The sequence below is a fragment of the Antechinus flavipes genome, chromosome 4 (genome assembly GCF_016432865.1).
Source record: "Antechinus flavipes isolate AdamAnt ecotype Samford, QLD, Australia chromosome 4, AdamAnt_v2, whole genome shotgun sequence".
Lineage (NCBI taxonomy): Eukaryota > Metazoa > Chordata > Mammalia > Dasyuromorphia > Dasyuridae > Antechinus > Antechinus flavipes.
This window is the reverse complement of record NC_067401.1, coordinates 12,527,335-12,550,149: the sequence shown is the minus strand read 5'-3', so window position 1 is coordinate 12,550,149 and position 22,815 is coordinate 12,527,335. Positions and strand designations below refer to the sequence as shown.

Sequence of the window (22,815 nt, the reverse complement as noted above, 5' to 3'; positions counted from 1 at the left end):
AAATCTGGTCTTAACCACCTACTAGCTGTGTGACCCTGGACCCTTAACCCTATTTGCCTCAGTTTCTTCATCTGTAAAATGAACTAGAAAAGGAAATAGCAAAGCACTCTAATATCTTTGCCAAGAAAATCCTAAATGGGGTTAATTAAGAGTCAAATATACCTGAAATAACTAAATACTAATTGTGTGGTAAATAGGTTTTAGAGTAAAAGACCAACTTTTGAATCTCAAGCCTATCGTATATTAATGCTTTGATTTTAGACAAATTCTTCCACTTTTATCAGTCTCAATTTGCTCATCTGTTAAATGAGAGGACTAACTTCTAAGCTTCTTTCCATCTTGAAATCTCTGATGCTGATATTATGGATTGAATTGAATTGAATCGGGAAGTGATTTGCTTTAATCACAGAGTCATAGGTTTAGATCCAACCCACTCTCTTCCCCAGAGGAGAGTGAGCCCAGCTGAAGGATAAGTAGATAACCATCTTATAAAATTCTTTCAGTAGAGAACAGGGCACACTGTGAAATGAAGGAGAGATATCTACATTTGGGATACTTGGTTCTCTAATTCTGGGTTTGAATCCCATCTTTGACATCTCCTAGTTGTGCAACTATGATCACTTGATCTCTCTGCTCCTCAGCTTTCTTATCAGTAAAATGAAGGGATTTAATTATCTGGCCCCTAGGGTCCTTTCCAGCTCTAAATCTATGGTCCTGAGACCCTGTGGTTTGAATTCCAACGCAGCCATTTCCTATCTGAATATTATGATGTAGACCTTCTGGGTCTCAGTTTCCTGCTCTGTAAAAAGATGAGGACGGACTATCTGACCTTTAGGATTATTTCTGGCTCTACATCTGTGGTCCCATGATCCCATAGAAGTAGGATGGGTGAGAAGGAAACAGGCAAGTATGTGCCAGGCACTGGGTTAAACCCTTCAGAATGTAATAAAACAGAAAAGATTAATGGGAATATCCATTCCAAGATTAAACTGGGAAATGGATATCTTAAAGGAGATAGAGGCTGAGATCTATGAAGAGATCTCATTTCAAATGGGTCCATTCTCAGTAGAGAAGCCAGGGGAGGAAGGAAAGGAGGAGATCTAAGAAGACCTCTGGCCTTGAATGGGGGAGTCTTTCTCACACTCATCCAGGACAGAGCTGCTCTGCAGTCCATTCCTTCTCCCAATGAGGTTTTCAGCCCAAAATAGAACCACAATGATTTTCCCCTGGCAACAGCTCCCACAAGGCCAGCCTAGAGAGTCATGAGCCTTTGTCAAGAGTGGCTGCCTTAATATTTTCCTGCCTTGGCTCCACTAAGGCCAGTCCAAGCCACCCCTCATCTCTAGGCTCCCAAGCTCTCTAGTTTGTGGCAAAAATCCAAGCTAGAACTACTCTAAGCCTTTATTTAAGTGCTTTCTGGATCTGTTCAGGAACAAAAGAAAAAAAAAAAAAACTAGGTTCCCCCCACATACAAGGTGCTATGGAAATCATAGATCTAGGGTTGGAAAGGGCACGAGAAGCCGCAAAGTCCAGTCCACTCATTTTATAGATGAGAAAACTGAAGGCGAGAGAAGCAAAACCGATTGGCCGGAGCAGAACCAGGATTCGAATTAGGTCATATCTAGGACATATCATCCTAGATCATAGGATCATATAAATGTTGAGTTAGAAGGGATCGGAGTCTAATTCTTAGACCAGGTAATAAGTAGCAGAGAGGGGATTTGCTCTCATCTCACCACTGGGGTGCCCTCCTTTCTTGTTTGGGCTCTGAACTCAATGGCAGTCAACACCACCATTCCTTCTGAGGAGGTGGAGGCCCACCAGGCCCCACTAATATCCTCCAACCACTAACAGCCATACCACATGCCTTGATCGATAACCCTAAAGTCACGCCCCAGCCCACCGCCCAAATGTCACTTACATTACTCAGTAACCTCAGGACCTCTGGGCCCTGAAGCTAAACGTGGCAGTCTCCTCCAATTAGGCTCGAGAACCCAGATCATCTAGTGCTTTCTCTTTGTTACTCCAGAGCTTAGCAGAGTGTTTGCCCTAAAGTCAGCCTTCAGTAACTGCTTTTTCATCATTCATGTCGGCGGACTCCATGCCCTGCCCTGTCGGTGCTTACAATCTACTTGGAAAGATTAGAAATATACAGTCTTAAAAAAAAAAAAAAACAACTCTACAATTCTAAGCAACACATGCCTGATATAAGGTAACAGAGAAATAAGAACTCACTTCTGGCTAGGATGGTCGGGAAAGACTTCAGGAGAGAGCATGGACTTGAGTTTAGTCTTTAAAAATGGTAGAATGTTGATAGATAAGTCCCCCATTACCACCAAATTAAAATATATATATATGTATATATGTAATATTTTTATTACATATTCAATATCTTCTATAGAGTATATATTACATATATACATATATGTTACATATTCAATACATTCTGGGCAGGAGGAAAAGTACGAGCGAATAATAACTCATGTTCCTATAGCATCTTTGTCACAAAGATGAGGTCAGTCAGAAGCTATTACCAAAGTACTGAGGCTCTGAGAAGACTCTAAAGGATCTCAGTTATAAGAGAAACCTCAGAAATCACCTCCACAGCTAATATTTGGGGTAGGATTTGAACTCAGATCTCCTGAGCCCAAGGCCAGTGTTCTCCCCTCTCCCCACTGCTCATGCTGGAAAACGCCAAGTGATGGGATAAGATGGAAGCATGTTCTGGAGAGCAGTGAGCCAGCTACAGTGGCAAACTTATTTAGGAGACAAGTGGGGGAGAAGGCTGCAGAGGGAGGTTCAGGTCACAGTGTAGAAGGTCTTATTGCCAAGTTAAAGAAGTCAGATTTTATCACATAGGCGATGGGGCACCAGCAAAGGTTTTTGAAGGAGACACACTCAGAACTGGGCTTTAGGAAGATGAATCTGGAAGTAGTAGATAAGAAGGAAGAGAATATAAGGGACGACAACTTGAGAAGACATCTACCCTCACTTCTTCGTAGAGTGGGGTACTATGGGTAGGTAACACTACATCTGCTGGCAAGTTTTGCTGTATTTCTGTCCTCTCTATTCCTTGTTATGAAGGATGCTCTCTGGGAGGGGAAGGCAGGAAGGATATATTGGGAAATGAATCTAGTGTCAAAAAAAGGATAGTTTTCAAATTCATTTTTAAGGATTATTGCAATAGTATAAGGATGAGGTGGTGTCCTGGGAAATGGGAGGCAAATAATAATGCTACATAAATAAATAAATATTTATTTATATATATATAAATTATTATTATTTATATTATATATTTATTTATATATAAATTATTGTTATTTATATTATATATTTATTTATATATAAATTGTTGTTATTTATATTATATATTTATTTATATATAAATTTTTATTATTTATATTATATATTTATTTATATATAAATTATTGTATTATATCTAAATTATATATATTCAAATTTATAAATAAATATATAAATTTATAAGTATATATATATATATAATGGACAGCATTTTTATAGCATTTAAGGTTTACAAGGCTCTTTATGTGTATTATTTCACTAGATTCTCACAAACACCCTATGGGATAAGTGGTGATTTTCTCACCATTTTACAGGTGAGGAAACTGAGGCTGAGAATGGTGAAGCGTCTTGCCCAGCATCATGTCTGAGGGAGGATCAGAATTCAAAATATGCTGAATTCTTAATCTAGAACTCTTTCTTCTGCACCACATTGGAAATAGTTAGTAGGGGTCATTGAATTGTGGGTAAGAGGAGATTGATTAATACAAAGCTTATTCTGAGTTTCTCATCTAAATAACCCAAAGCTCTGGTTCTTCCTTCAATAATACATCTTCCATGCCCCCGGTGGGTTATAAGAGAGTGATCCATCAGATAGGATGGAGAAGAAATGCCAATTCTTAGAAGCCACTTCGGCAATTCTGTAACGGAATGGATGAATGAAAAAGCATTTAGTGAATCCCTACTTTGTGCCAATGACTGTGCTGGAGCACTGGGTCAAAAGCGAACTACTCCCTGCTCTCGGGGAGTTTGCATTCTAATGGAGGAGAAGGATCTCTTTGTGGAGCGAGGAGCAGGAGAGAAACCTTTTGCTGTGGGCAGCATAGGGACCGTTGGTACTGGCAGCACGGCGGAGCCATTGGGCATCAATTCTGGTTGCACGGACAGTATTGACCTGAATGTTTCCTGAGCGATTTTCTTCATGCTCGCCACTACAACCCCATATTGCCTCCGTGCACCCGCTGCCTCTCGCTGCCGTGCAACTCGCCTCCCTGCCTCTTGTTTGGGAGTGTCCCTACTTTCCCACATCTGTCCTTGAACATCCCTCCACCCGGCATATTCTCTGGTCCACTTTCTACCCGCCCATCTAGGTCCAGTTTAAACAGCATCGGAATCAGCGCTTAATCGATTTTTCTCCCTAACTCCTCCGTTCATCCCCTCCCGTTGCGGGCTCTGACCCGGGGCTGCTTCAGACTCCAGTTAGACACGTTCCATCGGCCCCGCCTCCAACGCCAAGGTTGCCTATGTCAGGGGCTCGCCGCTAATTGATCTTTTATTGCACGTGGTGTTCTTGGGGCCAGAGCTCCCTGAACTCAGAGAGCAAAGTCGCTTACCCCAAATAAGACACCAATTAGTGCTGTACCTCTGAGCCAAGAAAACTTGCCTCTCCTTTTTTAACAAGACCGCCCGCTGAGAAGTCTTCTCCAATTAACGGCGCTGGGGGAAGGTTTGCCCCGCCTGCTGGCGCTTGATCTCCACCTTCTGAGGTAGCTGTCTTTGTCTTGGCTCCTTTGCTCTAAGGCGGTTCGGCCCAGCAGCACACTTGCCGGAGTTGGAATCGGAGGATCTGGGTTCAAATTCTGTACCTGCTGCTTATGACCTTAGGCACCTGACTCATCTGGGCCAGTAAATTTCCCTAACTGTTAAATTAGGAAGTTGGACTAGATGGTTGGTCTATAGGCTTGATGACTTTTCCCGTGGTCCTCCCCCCGTGTCCACATTTCCTCAGAAGAGAGCCAGCTTCCTCAGACCGAAGACCGAATCGCGCCCCTTTGCAGAAACCTGAGTGTCCGTGCATGAGGGGCTCATGTGCCCGCTCCAGATCCACGTGCTGGGATCTCTCCCCGCCTTGAGCCGTTCTCTGCAGCAGCCCCAAACACAGAGCTGTTTCATGAAGCACAGTCTCAAACAGAACGCTCCCTCCTGAACAAAAGGTAGAGACGGGGGAAGATGCTGCTTAGAGCTCTCCAGCTTCTCCCACCTCCACCCCCATCCTGGGGCTGGGGGAGGGAAGGCTCTAAAGGCAAGTGAGCTCGCTTTCTACTTTGCTGGAACAGGATTCAAGTATTTTATCCCAGACTCCCCAGGCCTGAAGACACCTCAGCAAACGTTAAATCCAGCCCATTCTTGACCCAAGAGCTCTCCACAACCTCTGTAACCAGTGATGGTCCAGCCTCTGGCCAAAGAGCCCAAGAAAGGGCAGCTGGTTCCCCCAGCAGCTCTCCCCCTTAAGGCCAGCTCTGGTAGTTAGGATCTCCTTCTGATCCCAAGCCTAAATCTGCTTCTTTGCCCCTTTCCCCAGTCTGTTGTCTGAGACCAAGCAGAACAAACCCAGGCCTTCCTTCACAGGACAGCCGTCCAAATGCTTGCCCCCTCCTGCACTCCAGCCTTTTTTTCTCCAGGCTAAACATGGCCAGGGCTTTTAAGTGAGCTTTACAGCCCCAGACACAAGGACTGAAGTGTCTCTTCCTGTGTCTGAAAGGAGTTCTTTCCCTCCATTCTAAAGGAGAAAGGATTCAAGAAGACCCCTGAGGGGCAAGAAGTCAGCAACCACACTGAGGTACCTAGACTCCCATATAGCCCATCTGTGCCAAAGGGGGACACAAGAGCTTCTGCCGCCCCGACAGGGCCTTCGTTCTTCAAAGGTTCAGGGCTGCCTCAGTTAGAGCAAGGGGGTGTGAGGAGGCAGAAGATGCTGCTGCTCCTGGTCCTCATCCAGCAGTGTCAGCCATGATCTCTGGGGGGAAAGATGCAGTGACTCCACCATCTCATCAGGGGATGAGAGGATCTGGAAAAGAATGATCCCCGAATAGTGCATTCATTGTTCAGTAGGGATCCTGATGGATTCTGCTCTTCCAGCCCCCTCTACCTTTTCCCCATCCTTCCTCCTTCTTTCCCTCCCTCTCTGTCTCTCTTCTCTTTCTGTCTCTGTCGTTTTTCTCTCTGTCTCTGTCTTGTCAGCTTTACCAATTATTTCTCATTAAGAATGTATTTGTTCTTTGTTTCAAAAGAAACATAAGCATAACTGCTTATTGAAACATTATGTATGTCCTCAGAAAACACAAGGCATATGGATGGCTTGGTCCCCAAAGAAAGAGAAAAGAGAAATAGAGAAAGCAAAGATAGAGACTGATAGTTGCAGAAAACATTCTCAGCTTTGGGGTTAGGAGCTAGCCAGAAAAGAGATTTTGTTGATCCACATTTTATAACTTCCTCAAATCAGAACAATGCCAAATGAATCTAGACCAAAGAATAGTTGCGTACAACTGAGTCTCTGGCTGTCACCGTTGGGGAAGGGCTTCACTTCAGGCCCCTCAGTGCCTTTTTTTCTTTCCAAGCAATTGGAAAGAAAGCCTTCCCTGCAGGAGTGGAGGGTCATGACTGAATGGTGGCCATGCAAACACATGAGGAAGGAGCCTACCAAGAGGATGTAATTCCTTCATCTTTGACCCCAGATACTAGCAGCTCTTAAACTCATCCTCAGAAGTGTTAGCCTGTGATTTGGTGTTTATATCATTTCTCTCCTGGTAGAAAGTAAGCTAGCTGAGGGCCAGAACTGGAGGGACTTTTTCTTTATACTCTCAGCACCAAGCATAGGCTGGATAAACAGTAGGGGCTTAATCAATGCCCTTTCATTTGAATCAAAATTAACTGACAGGAAATAAATTGAACCTTCTAATCTCATTCTTATGTTAGTTGTAGAATTGCTTTTTATTATGAATTTCAAAATTAATACTATAATAACCCCATGATTTTTGGTGACTCCTGACTGCTTTTCCTCCTGACTCTCACCACCATCCAGCCTTCTGATGTCATTCCTTGGCCACCAGAGACATATCCCAATATCTGGGTTATTGAAGGTCACAAAGTTCCATATTGTTTGATGTCCTGATGGGACTTTAAGCTAATCAGTCCCTCACCAGCCTCATCGGCTTCAGGGTAACGGCAGAAAAGGGAGGCCCACATGTTAGGGAACACTAAGTAAGCATCCCCTGCTCCCTGCTGCTTGTCTGCTTCATACAGATCTCACATCCACATCCAAAATTAGTGCCTTTTGTTGAAGGGTAAAGAGAATAGGGAAATCATCAATAATTAGGGCCCTAAGCTTCCTCCTTTCTCTCTCCCCAGGAGAATGAGCACTGGGTTGGGAAGTAGAGCACCTGAGTTCAAATCCTACCATCTACTTCTTAGGTGAGCTTGGACAAGGCCCTCAGCATCTCTCAGTTCTATTTCCCTAGTTTTCAGTTGAGAAGGTGTTTAGACCCACAACTCTCCTAGCTTGCAAGATGGCGCCCAGCAATCTTATACTGGACTCCACTTGTGCCTTGGTTTCCTTCTCATTTTCCATATCGTACCTTGACACATCTGGCACCGAGGCGTGGTGGGAAAAAGGGAACCTGCAGACCAAGCTTCAAAGGCTGGGTCCCCCAAACTTCGGACCTAGTCATCCTAATGGGCGTTCCCTAATACAAAGGAACTGGCTTTAAGTGACTGAGAAACCCCTTCCCATTCTGACTCCTGTGGTTCACAAGAAGTGCTCACAATTGGCCATCTCCCAGACACTTCCCTTTCTGAGGCTGCCTAGGGACAGAGCCTGTCCAGTTTCATCAGGATGGAGAATTCCCAGATAAGAAAACTCCCCTTTTCCAATTCAGATCAGGGTTTCTCTGCAGCTTGGATCCCTGTGATACTGTGATACCAGGATCATGTATCAGGACTTGAACCCAGGTCTTTGTGTCTCTCCAGTGGCCTCTCTTCACTATACCACTATTCTCTTTCTTCTGGGGCAAGGGAATGGATCCAGTGGCCTCTCTTCACTATACCACTATTCTCTTTCTTCTGGGGCAAGGGAATGGAGAATCTTAAGGAAAAATCACAGCTCCTGGATGGCTCTGATGGAGACCTCTCTGCATGTCTGCCCCAAAGGCTACCAGGGAAGGCCCAGCCATTGTTGACTCTTCCCATTCTACCTGGAACCTCCCAAAGGAAAAGGGACTTTCTTAGGACAAAGTTGCTTAGAGGTGACTCATTTTGAGGTTCAACAGTCAGCAATTACTTATTATGTGTAGGACTTGGAACTGGCAATGAATAATGTAAAAAGGAATAAAAGAGAGTCCCTGCCCTCAAGGAGTTTAGAGTCTAATTAAGGAGAAGGGAGCGGCTGAGAGACAAAATAGATACAGGACCTGGAGTCAGGAAGATTCACCTTTGGGACTTCAAATGCAACCTAAGACACTTTCTAACTGTATGAGCCTGAGCAAGTCAGCACTGTTTGCCTCAGTTTCCTCGTCTGTGAAATGAGTTGTGGAAGGAAATGGTGAACCACTTCAGTATCGGTTCCCAAAAACTCCGAATAAGATCAAGAAGAGTCTCAACAACATCTCAACAACAACTAAAAGGAATATATATATATATAAAATAGAGTAGACTAATAAATATAATATATTTATAAATGATACAATATAGTAAACAATACATTTATAAAATATGATAATTTATAAATATATAATAATTCAATAAATAATTATAAAATAATAAAGAATATAACATAATAAAGTGTATATATACATGTATATATGTACACACACATACACACACACATTTATATACACATATACACATATATATAAAAGAATAGGACCATCTCTTTTCCTTATATATTTATCTATGTAGACAGACATATATGCATGTTAGGAAAGTAGATGATCCTATTCCTTTGCTAACATTTCTGTTCTTTACATGTCATAATAACTATGTTTTATGTTCAAATGTCCATTAGTAAGGGCTCTGGAGGGCTGGCTGATTTGAATGAGCCCCAGGAGAGAGCCTGAAATAAGCTAAAACTGCCTTGGAGATGGGGCCAAACACAAGCCAGATCCAAGTAATTAGAGGGAAATCCACTCCCGATTGGACCGATCACTGCATTGAAACGAGGGCATCCAACTTGGCACTCTGTAACACGAGGAATATCCAAAGGAAGTAGAAGAAGCCACGTTGGGAAAAGAGGCAATCATGAATGGCTTCTTGGAAGAGGAAGCATGTAACTCAGGCCTGGAGGACGTTCAGGATTTCAACAAGAGGAACTAAGAAGAAGGGCGAACCCGTGTATGTAGAATGGCATCGAATTAAAGCTGGGACCTTGGAAACCATGTGGGCCAACTTCCAAAAGGCAGAAGTGAAGAGAACCCTGGGTGGTGTTTGAGGGAAGCTGAGATGTTCCATTCAGAGCCCCTGAAGGGGAGTTGGGGAAGGTGAATCGTGGGGGACCTCGAATGGCAGACTCCACCGTGCTGTGGGAGCAGAGGCCACTGAATAGTTCTGAGGAGGGAGCAGTCTCCTTTAACCTGTCCTTTTTTCAAACTTGCCCTGTCATTCATCAGGGTGGGGAACTCCCAGGAAGGAAATGCCCTTCTGCAGCTGCTCTGCACCCCGGGCTTTGGAGAGGTTCCTGGAACACTGGAAAGCTAATTGGGTCACATCACCGCCCATTGTGCATTAGCAAGATTAACTTGGCAAGACGTCTGCAGGATGGATTGGGGAGGCTGCAGATAGAAGTGGGAAAGGCCTTGGGGATGGGCTAAGGGAGAAGTACCAAAGGAGGGAAGAGCAGAACCAAACCCAGCCTGGCACCTTCCCCTTGCCGGCCTTTTCCCTCTCCCCTTTGTCCCATTATCAGTCCCCCCGCCTAGAATGCTCTCACTCCCCATCCCCCTTTCAGTAGATTTTCCTTCTCTCCTTCCCTACCTTCCTTAGTTCCGCTGTCTCTTTCAAACCCGGTACACTCATGTTTCTACTGTATTTTTTGCGTTCTTCTCTTTCCTTTTAGGGTTTATCCTTATGGACATACTTCTGGTACTGCCCGTTAAACTGTAAGCAAGGGACCTTTACGTGTGTCTTTATATCCCGGGTGCCTGGCACACAGTAGGTGCTTAATAAATGTCTGTTGATTAATTTCCATACAGGTTTCCTTTAAGAATCTAACAGAAGCAGCTCCTCCTGCTCTCTCCTAATTCCCAGCCCCTGCACCCACCACCCCCCTAGCTCCCTAGTGCTCTTCCTCCAGTACAAAGGCCCCGGACCAGAGGTCCCCAGAAGGTGCCATTACAGCCGTCCACAAGTACCCTCGGTTCCACCCCAGCCAGTTAAATGTCTTAAAAATCAGTTAGTGCCCAGGGAGAGTCCTGGGGGCTCCAGGGCCCTCTGGCACTTCGGGAACAGGTTCCTGATCCAAGGAGCAAACACGGAGTGTGCTCTAAGGCTCTTACTGGTCAGTGTCCCCCTTACAACTCCCCCATAGAAGGTCAGCGCCTTGAGGGCAGGGACTGACTGTGTACCTCCAGCTCCATCCAGGGTCTTTATAACAAATGCCCGGGGCCTCAGTTCTTACCACCCAAGACAAAGGGCCAGTGGCTCTGAGGGAGTGGAACAGGAATTCTGTCTTCCTTCAAGAAAGAGATGGAGGAGGCTGGTCCAAGTCTAACCAGGAAATGGGGGGGAAAGGAAAGGCAGAAAGGTTGGGGGTGGGGCAGTTCTGAAGTCAGGAGGACCTGAGTTCAAATCTAACCTCAGACACCTAACACTTTCCAGCTGGTTGACCTTGGGCAAGTCACTTTACCCCCAATTGCCTCAGCAAAAAAGAAAAAAAAAAAAAAAAAGACAGAAAGAAAGGTTGGGAGAAAGGGCACCTGGTGGGTCAGGATGGGTCCCTCAGTGCTTGGAGAGGCTCAGAATAATTAGCACCATTTGAATATTGAAAGTTTCTGGGTGTCCGCGACCTTTGCTTCTCCTCCCCCTCCTCCCCTCCATCCTCCCCTAGCTGCCCATCGCTCCCTGTGCTGGAGGGCGGCCCCGCGTTTCCAAGGCTGGGCTGCTATGATCTCATCGCCCATATGCCATCTTGTTCATTACTGTCGGCGTCTCGCCCACCAGCCCGTGCCGGGGGTGCCAGCGCCTCGTAGTGTTTTACTAAGATGGAAACTCCAGACTCCATCAATACATAGCCAGGTAATAAATACAACAGGGGATGGCACAGGCTGCCCAAGCGCCCGCCGAGTCATCAAGAGCCGAGCTCCCAGAGGATCCGGGGGGTTCTGTTCTTTGTCTCTGCCCCGAGGGCCCTCCCAGGGACGGGCACCTGTCTGCCCGGAAAAACTCTGCCACCCTCGCTCACCGAGCAGCCCCGGGAGCAGAGAAAGGCCCGAGGTCCGCTCCTCCTTTGCCACTCACTCCCCATGTAATTTGGGACAAGTCCTGAGCTCTCTGTGCCTCAGTTTCCTCATCTGGAGAAGGAGCCAGGCCAAATGACTTCTGAGGGCTTTTCCAGCCCAAAGCCAGTTTCTCGGAGATACTGTGACCTCCTGGCTCCCTCCCAGGCAGTGAGTGGGAAGAGGAGAGGAAGATTTAGGTCTGAAAAGCTTCTTACCCACTGGAGTGATCGGGAAGTAGGATGGCCGGCCTCGGGTTCTCGCTTTGCCCTCCCTAGAGGTGCCTTCTTCAAGTAGAGGCTCAGTGACCCCTTATAGTGAAGGGGATTCTTGGAAACCCCACGGCCCAGGTGGCCGCCTCTCACACGGGCCCCATTTTGGTCTCTAAATGGGACCCAGATTTGGATTTCCCATGAGGGGCAAGAGTGTCTGACCTTAAAAAAGGCGGTCAGGGTCTCTTTCTCCTTTTCCCTCTGTCTGTCTTTCTGTCTTTGTCTCTCCGTCCCTCCCTCTGTGTGTATGTCTGTGTGTCTCTGTCTCTCTCTGTCTTTCTCTCACTCAGTGACTCTCCTTTTTCTTTCTCTTTCTCCAAAAATTAATTCCTTCTAGAAAAAGAACTAACCACGTATTTATTTCCTCTGCCACATAAACTTCCAAAAACAGCTCAGAGTACACAGCCTAAAAGGAGAGACATAAAGCACCTCATTAGCCAGGAAGCTCGGGCTCTGCCCAGGAAAGGCAGGAGGAGTTGAACAGGTGTCTCCCTCCTGCCCTCACCTCAGCTCTGCACTGTCCACACAACTCGGGGTGACCCTTTGTCTTGCCCATTCGAGCCTCGGTTTCTTTGTCCCTTCAGCAACTGGCAACGCTGGCCGTCACCTCCAAGAACGATCCTCCCTTTGGTCAGCCTGACCCTTGACATCTGGAACTCTTGACCCCCAGGCTTACCCCTCAAGCCGGAAATGCCCATTTCTCAGGATTATTGGTCACAGGGGACAGGAAACAGGCAGAAGAGGGCAGTGGGGCCTGCGGTCCCCCTTGGGCTAACCCTGGACAAGCAGCCAGCTCCTTATTGCCATTCTAACCTAAGTCATCTCCCTGCTGGGGTTGCCCTTGGGGTCACCGCTGGGGTCAGGGGAAATAAATCTCTCCCTCCTTGCTGGGAAAAGAATCCCAAGCAAGCAAAGGGGCCGTTTCTCCTTGATCATTTCCACCTGCTAACTGGGAGTGTTCCCCTTTCCCCCTCACCCAAGTCTCTGTCCCGGGTCCTCTTCTTCCTCGGTATTTGCTTGGTGACTATCAGCTCCCATACATTCAATTATTATCTCTAAGAGAGGATTATTTATCCAACCCTAACCTCTCTCTAGACTCCAGCCTCACATCTCCATACATCTCAAATTGAATTCCTATAATTAAACTCATTATCTCCACGCACACCAAGCCCTCCCTTCTTCTGACGTCTCTGTTATAGCCAGGGTTGGTACTGCCATCTTCCCAGTCTCTCCAGCTCACAACCTAGATGTCCTCATCTCCCGGCTCTCACCCACCACCCACCATCGCCAACCTGTGGCAAAGCCTGTGGATTTGACCTGGGACATCTTTTCTCTGCTTCTTTCCTGACACTGCTGTCACCCTCATCACCTCACACCTCAAGGTTCTCCCCACTCCAGTCTATCCCCAGTTCACAACAGCGTGCCGCTCTGACTCCGGCACACTCTTGTTCAATAACCTCCAATGGCTCCCTATTACCACCAGGGTGAAATATAGAATCTTCTGTTTGGCTCTCAAAGTTCCCATAACCTGACCCTTCCCCTTCTTTCCTATCTTCTTACGCCTTGCTCCCTGAACGTCACTATCCAGTAACTCTGGCTTTACTGCTGTTTCTCAAATGAGACCCGCCATCTTCTGATCCTGGCCATCCCAGACTCCTGAAACCTGCTCCCTCTTCATCTTGGCCTCCTGGTTTCCCCAGCTTCCTTAAAATCTCACTTAAAATCCTGTTTTCTTCAAGAAACTTTCCCCCAAAACCCTGGAAAGCCTCCAAGATTATCTCTAGTTATCCAATAGCTATTTGCAAATTTTCTCCCTCTCTAATCCCTCCCCTCCCTTAGATTATAAATTACTTGAGGACGGGCACTATTTTTTGCCTTTCTTTATATCCCCAGCTCTGGCACTTCAAAAGCACTTCATAAATGATTATTAACTTGAATTCTCTTCCTTTCTTCCTTGCCTTCTCTCCTTCCCTCTCCTCTTGTCAATCCCTACTTCTCTCCTTCCTTCTCCCCTTTCCTCCTCCTCTTTCTCTAGCCTCCTGCTGTCTTCTCCTTTCCCCTCCTCCTTTCCTCTCTCTCTCCTTTCCCCTCCTCCTTTCCTCTGTTTCTCCTTTCCTCTCTTCTTTTCTTGTCTCTCCTTTCCCTTCCTCCTTTCCTCTGTCTCTCTCTCCTTTCCCCTCCTCCTTTCCTCTCTCTCTCTTTTCCCCTCCTGCTTTCCTCTCTCCTTTCCCCTCTTCTTTTCCTCTCTCTCCTTTCCCCTCCTCCTTTCCTCTGTCTCTTCTTTCCCCTCTTCCTTTCCTCTCTCCTTTCCCCTCCTCTTTTCCTCTCTCTCTCTCTCCTTTCCCTTTTTCCTTTCCTCTGTCTCTCTCTCCTTTCTTCCTCTCCCCTTCCCACCCCCCCTCTTCAAAGCAGTACCTGAATGCCACAAAAAGTTCCTCCAAAGCTGATCCCAATCTCTTTGTTCAGCCCGGTTCAAAGGGGAACTAATTAAATTACTGGAGCTTTAGCCATTCATTGTTCACTGGCTCCGGATTCCTTCAGAGAGCCAGAGGCTCTCTCCTAAACCAGCATTTCTCCTTTCATGATTTCTTTTAATGATGGGAGTTTCTCAAGCCACACTGAGGATGGGAGTGAGAGTGCAAGGGGGGAGGACCAAAGCCCTGGGAAGAGACAAAAAAAGCGAGTCACAGGAACGGAGGAAAGCTGCCCATTGATCCCAGGAAAGATGTCGGCGCACAGGCCCATCCAACAGGAACCGGTCAGGGGCTGATGTGTCTTGGATGGCATGCTGACTTTTACCAACTATCTTCATTGAGTTTAACTATCTTTATTAAAAACTTTTGGTTTTGTTATCAAGGAAGTCCATTTGCTTGTTTTAATCAGCAAAAAGAGAGCAAACATAAGCATTGTCAGGTTAATCAAACCCTGATTCACTTCCTCTTCCTTGGTGGCCACTAACTCCAGGGGTCTTGATAAATCTGCCGGCGAACCCAAGGGCCTCCTCTCACTCATCATGGAGTCTCCTGAGCTGGGCCCAGGCCGGATTGAAGCAGATCACCAAGGAGCTGGACCGCCCACAGGAAGGGTGTCTCTGTCTGGAAAACCCTGCCTGCTATAGCCTTTATAAACCCACTCCCATGAGTACTTCCTAAGGTACAATCTCCCGTCCAACTCCCACATGTAAAACTGTGATGGACAAAATTATGTTTTGTATATATTGTATATTGACTTTTCCAACTATATCTCTAACACACAGTAAGTAAATGCTAATTGATGGGTTGATTGATGGATTGATTTATTGAGATAAATTTTGAATTAACAGCTACAAATACAAAAGAACAAAAGAAAATTTCCATTGGAGAGATAAAGAGGCTTTAATGGATTCTGGTTGGCAATCCCAGGACAAGATCCCTTGGAATAGAGAATCTTCCACTCCACTTCCTAGCTCCATTCGAAGCTCTGTACAAATGTCTCCTAAACAAGGTCTTGTCCAACCTCCCAGTTGTTAGGCTCCCCACTCTCCACCCCGAAATGAGTTATTTGATGTTTACATGGTACATATTTCTTATTTATTTAACTGGGTTTTCCTCTAAGTAGAATGTAGGCTCCCCAAGGGCAGTTTCCAGCTTTCTCTCTCCGGTTCGGGCCATGGAGTTCTTTGGGTGCTTAATTCGCCTCTTAAATGAACCAAGAAAATGTAAGTAAGCTCTTTAGAGGCCGGAACCGGTGGGGTTTTGCCTGTATCTCCACTATTGCCCAGTGCGTAGTTGACACTGAATAAATGTTCATTGACTTGAATAGTGACGTTTTGGTACTTCCATCTTCCACAGATTTCAGTGACCGCCTTCTGGAAGTGGTGGGGCTGGGGGGCGCCATGGAGATGGGGCAAATCTACACCGGACTGAAGAGCGCTGGGAAGAGGCTGGCTCAGTGCGCCTCTATTACCATCAGGTACGTGACCTTGTCGCTCAGCGGGCTCCCAAAGACTCGGTTATTGCAACAGAGAAATCGTGGGAGGGCAGAGGAGAAAAGGATGTTATTTCCAACTATTCTAGTGAATAAAGAAAACACCATAAGCTCCGTGAGGGCAGATAATGTGTTAGAAATTGTTTGATGAATGTTTATGAAATAAATGAAAAACAAAGAAAAGAAAGAGGGAGACCAGGGAGGGCTAGCCCCATGACCAGCCACCGTTAATTACTGCTGGCATGATATCTAGACCTCCAAAGATAACTGTGTGTCTCTCCTACTCTCCGTCTCTCTCTCTCTAGCTCTCTCTGTGTCTCTCTTTCTGGATCTCTCTCGGTTCTGTCTCTTTCTGTCTCTCCCTCTCTGCCTGTCTGTATCTCTCTGTGTGTCGCACTCTCCTTTTCTCCCTCACTCTGGCTCTAGCTTTCTCTGTGTCTCTCTGTATCTCTCTCTGTTTTTTCTGTTTCTGTCTCTCCCTCTCTGTCTGGATGTATGTGTCTCTCTATCTTTGTCTCTGTTTGTGTCTCTCTTTCCTTCTCTTCCTCTCTCTCACTCTAGCATTCTCTGTGTCTCTCTTTCTGCATCTCTCTTGGTTCTGTCCCTCCCTTCTGTCTGTCTGTATCTCTCAATCTCTGTCTCTCTGTGTGTCTCTGTCTATCTCTATCCCTCACTTCTCTCTCCCCCTCCTTCTTTCTGTGTGTGCCCCCCAGTTCTCTATCTTTTGTCTGTGTATCTCTCTCTCTCTCTCTTTTCTCTTCCCCTTCCTTTCTTTCTCAGTCTCTAATTCTGTCTCTGTCTTTCTATCTCAAAATCCCCAAAGGCAAATCCCTAGGACACTGATTAAGGTGGTTGAAAAAGTTTCCCTCCTTTTTCTCCTATAAACTCATATCCAGGAGAAGGCTTTTCCTCTATCATTTCCACCATCATCCCGATTCTTCCTTTCTTCTGCCAGGAACCTCAATCCGCTCCCAGATGGCCCTCTTTTCTCCCGTTCTAGTTCTTGCCTTCTAAAGCAGCAGTTCTCAAATTTGGTAGCCTCCGGGCCCTTTTACACTGTAGAATATTATTGCAGACCCCCCTGCCCCCAAGTAGTTTTTGTTTACGTGAATTATAACTATTTCAGAAATTTAAAATCTTAATATTATGCAAAAATAATTTTGAACTCAAGGATCCCTGAAAAGTGCTCAGGGACGCCCATGTGGATTCCATGTGGCGCCATTATTTTCGAGTAAGTAAATGTGTCAAGTACAGCATCCCTTCCTGGAAATGGGAGCCATTCAGGAAACTCCTGCATTGACAAATCTCAGAACAGGCAGGATCGGGTGAAATCAGGCCCCAGGGGCTTTCTGCAAACCAAAGGTATTACCTCACCCCTGTGATTTAACCTATCTCTCATCACAGAACTCAGGGCCCCTCACCTTGCATAATGAAGGAGCCCTAGTATTTGGCAGGAATCCTGGGTCAAACAAAAACCCATCCCCCATCCCACCCCCCTTCAAAGTGAGTTCCTTGAAGGTGCCCTCGGGAATGGGCCCCACCTCCCCCCAGGCGGCCTTCGGGACTGACAGACTCGGGCGCTGCCAGGGATTTCAGGGTCATCTAGAGCAGCCGTGTCCTCTCCCAGATGGGGAACTGAAGGGCAGGGACGCTGAGTGATGTTACCGTAGATCTAATCATGGGATTAGGGGGAGGAGATGTCATGAAACTCCCTCACTTTACAGAGGGGGAAACTGAGGATCTGGCAGTTGGAGGATGTCTCCCAGAGCACACAAGTCCCTTGGTTCCAAATCCGGAGCTCCCCATCCTGTCTCACCCTGACAGCGCCTGTGAATGACCCAACTCTCGCTAAACAATCAAGGACAAACCTTCCCGATTCATGACATCTCCTCCCCCTAATCCCATGATTCTCTCTACCAGAAAAGCTCACTGTTCTTCTCTTTTACTGCTGCTGCTATTCTGGTTCTAGGACAACCAAGATGTTGCCCATGCAAGTGGACGGGGAGCCCTGGCTGCAGGCGCCCTGCACGGTGAGTGGGGCCCGTCTTGGACACCGTTAGAGGAGCCGTCCCCCTGGCTCCGGTGCCCACTGGCTGGCTGAGAGAAAGGCAAGCTGGGATGTAGCTGTGCACAAAATGGCCAAAGACCCAGCCTTAGAGCCCGAAGGAGCCCCAGAGGTCCCCAGTCCTGCCCTGCTCATGATACAGAAACTTGGACACTGTTGTTGTTTTTTTGGAGAGGGAGGAGGCAATTGGGGTTAAGTGACCTGCCCAAGGTCACAGAGCTAGCAAGTATCTGAGCCCAGATTGGAACTCAGGTCCTCCTGACTTGGACGCTCTTGAGAGTCAGGTTTCCGTATGTCACTAAACTCCCTCGATCAGTACTCGTCCCGGCCATCACTCAGACCAGGCTCTTCCACAGGCCCCGGCCTGACAAGGTCTCAAACCACTGCCCAGAATGGAGAGAATGTGCCGGGGGGAGCCAACCGGGGGCTGATTTTGTTTTGAATTCCTTTTGTTTTTCATTCAATTTTAAGTTCTGAATTTTCTCCTTCCCACTCCGCTCTCCTACTCATCGAGAAAGCAAAACAAAACCTTCTGTAAACATATATAGAGTTAAACTAAACCAGTTCCCACATTAATCTGTATACATACATACATATGTATAGTGTGTATATGCAAACATTTGTACATACACACATCTGGGGCAGTTCTGTGGGCCAATGGATAGAAAACTGCGTGGGGTTAGGAGGATTTGAGTTCAAATTCAGCCTCGGATTCTTATTAGCTGTGTGATCTTGGGCAAGTTGCTTAACCCCAATTTGCCTCAGTTTCTCATCCATAAAATGGGGTCACACTGGAGAAGAAAATGGCAAAAGTGTCTTGCCAAGAAAACCCCATGGACAAAATCCATAGGTCACAAAAAATCACGGACGACTGAACAAGCAAATACGTATCCATACATACATCCAAATGTGTGTGTGAGTATGTATTTTTACACATACATATAGGTGTGTGTATGTATGTAAGTGTATATACATATATGTGTGTGTAATGTGTGTATATATGTATGTCTATGGGTAGATAAACAGACAAATACACAGACAGATTGATACATAGATTGATAGACTGACAGATAGGCAGGAAGATAGATAGATGGATAGATGGAGGGATGGGGGATGGACAAACAGGCAGATGGATGGATGGATGAATAGATGGACAGACAGATAGATAGATGGCCAGGTGGACAGAGATAAATAGGTGGAGACATAGATAGAAAGAAAGATAGATGAATGGATGGATGGACAAACAGATGGACAGATGGATGGATGGATGGATGGATGGATTGATAGATGAATGGATGGATTGGTACATAGATGGGATAGATAGATAATGGATGGATGGATGGATGGATGGATGGATAGATGGACAGACAGACATAGATAAATAGATGGGCGGGTGGACAGACAGATAAATAGATGCAGACATAGATAGAAAGAAAGAAAGAAAGATGAATGGATGGATGGACAAATGGATGTATGGACGGATGGATGGATGGATGGGTGCATAGATGGGATAGATAGATAATGGATGGATGGATGGATGGATGGATGGATAGATGGACAGACAGACATAGATAAATAGATAGATGGGTGGGTGGACAAACAGATAGATGCAGACATAGATAGATGGATGGATAGATAGATGGGTAGGTAGACAGACATATAGATAAATAGATGGAGGCATAGATGGCATAGATAGATAGATGGAGAGAGAGAAAGAGAGAGAGAGAGATGGTTGGGCGGACAGACAGATAAATAAATGGATGCATAGATAGATAGAAAGATAGACAGACAGATGGACAGATGGACAGATGGACAGAAGGACAGAATAGACAAATGGACAGATAGATATCTTCCATCTGTATTCTAATTCATCAGCACATTTTCTCACAAGTCCTCGGGAAGTGTCCTGGATCACTGGGCCAGTGACAGTTCCCACTCTTCTCCCTGGCCTTCCAAGCCTCCCATTTCCCTACAGTGCCTCCTCCACTCCTCCCGGCCTCAACATTTAAATCGCTCATTCCTCTGTCCTGGCCATTACGCTGCAGTAGCCAGTGGGCTTTTCCTTTTCCCTCCCGGATAGCTCCTTTTTCCTCCTCTAAAGCTTGTCCCCAAACTCACCCCCCAAGAAGATCCCCCCGCCCCGTCCCTTGTTCACTCCTTTGTCCTTTGGGGTGACTTAACTTAGCCTGAATTTGGACAGAAGAGCCTGAGAAAAAAGCCTGGCTTCCAACCTTTGTCCTTCTCTTTGGACATCACCGCCCTCCAGATCCGGATGTCGCTCGTTCTAGACGGCCTGGGGTCTCTCCCCGAGGTCTTCACCCTGAGGGGGAGGGGGGGCAGGACTCTCAGTCCCTCCAAGCCCTGGATCTGGGACCCCATGGACTGGAGGCCTTTGGCCCCAAATTGCTCCCTCCTGACCTGGAGATTCCTGCACACCCTCCAAACTTCTGGGCATCTACCGGAGGCCTGGCTGTGCCACAGAAACACAGGGGACCCATCGATAGGCCCCGGGGTCTCGTCCTTGCGCTTCCACTTGCTATCTGCGTGACCTCGGGTGATCGTTCGCTCAACCCCTACGTTCCCATCTGGGAAGTGGGTGAGTTTACTCTGGTCAGCCCCAAGGTCCCTCCCGTCTCCAACAATCAGGCTAAGAATGGCAAGGGCACAACTCAGCAGCAGGCGGACCTCCGGGCGTGGGCAGCTCCTGCCTCCCTGCCTTTCTGCCCGTCGCCGCCAGCACAGTTACTGCCGGGGAGCCCTCGGCCGGCACGGGCACAGAGCAGTGGGGGCTCCGGGGTCGGAGGGCCCAGGGCCCAGCGAGACACGTGGGGCCTCCCCCGGGAACCTCCGGGTCCTTCTCTGTAAAGTGAAAAACCAGAGGATCCTAGATTCAGAGCCAGAAGGAACGGTCGCAGTCATCCATCTGACCCTCTGACCAGCCCGGGGGAAAGTGCTGAGCTGGGGGTCACAGGACATGAGTGTGAACCCTGACCTTGGCACTCCCAAGGTGACCCAAGGTTGGTCACTGCCCATTTCTGGGCCTCAGCTCCCTCATCTGTAAAATGAAGGACAATGACCTCTGGGGTCCTGTACCTTCCAGCTCTTCTCTTTCTTTTCTTTCTCCCTTTTATCTCTCTCTCTCTCTCTCTCTCTCTCTCTGTCTCTCTCTCTCTCTCTCTCTCTCTCTCTCCCCCTCTGTCTCTCTCTGTCTCTCTCTGTCTCTCTCTCTCTCTCCCCCTCTCTCTGTCTCTGTCTCTCTCTCTCTCCCTCTGTCTTTCTCTCTCTGTCTGTCTCTCTCTCTCTCTGTCTCTCTCTGTCTCTCTCTGTGTCTCTCTGTGTCTCTCTGTGTCTCTCTCTGTCTCTCTGTGTCTCTCTCTCTCTCTGTCTCTCTCTCTGTCTCTCTCTGTCTCTCTCTTTCTCTCTGTCTCTCTCTGTCTCTCTCTCTCTCTCCCTCTCTCTATCTCTGTCTCTGTCTCTCTGATTCTTGTCTCTTTCCCATCTCCCCCCCAGCATCGTCTCCATGGGACCCATGTCCATGTGCTACTCATTCACTTTCTCTCTTTCTTTCCTTTTAGGCTAAAATCACCCACAAAAACCAGGTGCCCATGCTGTTGGGCCCCCCCTCAAAGCCCGGCTTCTTCTTCCTCAAGAAGTAAAATCCCCGGGACCTCTGAAGGGAGGGCACAGACCCCAAGCCAACCATCGCAGTGGAAGAGGAGTAACTGAAGTCTACACATAAACACACACACTCACTCACACACACTCACACACGTACTCACACCATCCCTCAAATAACAGAAGCAAAGAGATCCGACAGGACAGATCCAACGCCTCGAGCTGTCTGCTTCTAAGCCGGGGATGGCAACCCCCCTTCACTGCTGAGGGAGGATGGCCTCGCGGCTGGCGCAGGGCTGGGCGGGCCCCCCGCTGCCAGCCCCCGTCTCCTGCCGGGCCCCAGGTGGGCGCCGAGATCCGCCTTCCTGCCCGCAGGGGGCTTCGAGAATCCAGACCGAGCTGACGGCCGAGGCGGTCGCCCCCTCCCACCCACCCCCGGGCCAGAGACACTGGGCAAGGCTCCATCTGTGCCGATACAAATGGCCCTAGAGGCTTCAGAACATGGCTCCGTTGCCGGCAAGCATAAGTCCGTCTCCTGGTGGTCATTTGAGCCCCAACATGGCTCCCGGAAGTTTTCTGAGAAGGCGGCAATGGGGGTCAGAGCTGGGGAGCCCTCCCTGGCTCGGAGAACAGTCGCCTTAAGCACGCGTCCAGCTTCTGTCCGCCAGGCAGGGTCCGTTGGGAGTAGGCCGGCCCGACGCTCCGCAGAGGGGCCTTTATTTTCTTAGTCCTTCGGGCACCGGGGAGGGAAGGCAGAAAAACTCGGGCTCTATTTTACCTATCAGTGTAATAACAGCATGTGAAAAACTTCCTGCCACTGGCTTCTCCTTCTTCAAGAGCATCCGGGCTCCTGCTGCAGTCCCAAGGCCTGGAGATACCAGAGACACGGGGGAGGCGGAGGGAGAGAAGAAAGAAAAGGACAAAGGGGGAAAGGGAGAGAGGGAGAGCAAGAACGAGGGAGAGAGACAGAGACAGAGAGACAGAGAGACACAGAGACACAGAGACAGAGAGAGAAAAAGCCAGAGACAGAGAGAGAGAGACAGAGACAGAGACAGAGACAGAGAGAGAGAGACAGAGACAGAGACAGAGACAGAGACAGAGACAGAGACAAAGAGACAGAGAGAGAGACACAGAGACAAAGAGACAGAGAGAGAAAAAGCCAGATTCAGACAGAGAGAGAGACAGAGACAGAGACAGAGACAGAGAGAGAGGTACAGAGAGAGGGAGAGACACAGAGACAAAGAGACAGAGAGACAGAGAAAGAGCCAGAGACAGAGAGAGAGACAGAGACACAGAGACACAGAGACAAAGAGACAGAGAGAGAAAAAGCCAGAGACAGAGAGAGACAGAGACAGAGACAGAGACAGAGAGAGAGAGAGGTACAGAGAGAGGG

General features: G+C 47.5%; 1 protein-coding gene across 8 annotated transcripts in view; it reads left to right on the top strand.

Annotated features, from left to right (window-relative positions):
- Positions 1-22,230, top strand: part of DGKG (diacylglycerol kinase gamma) — a 257,067-nt gene extending 234,837 nt beyond the window's left edge. For all 8 annotated transcript variants that reach the window (XM_052000062.1, XM_052000065.1, XM_052000064.1 and 5 more), the window contains 3 exons: positions 15,607-15,727; positions 17,712-17,772; positions 21,383-22,230. In XM_052000062.1, coding sequence (XP_051856022.1) covers positions 15,607-15,727; positions 17,712-17,772; positions 21,383-21,463 — 263 coding nt within the window. In that variant the 3' untranslated portion in view covers positions 21,464-22,230. The remainder of the gene's footprint in view (positions 1-15,606; positions 15,728-17,711; positions 17,773-21,382) is intronic.
- The last annotated feature ends 585 nt before the right edge of the window (positions 22,231-22,815 follow it).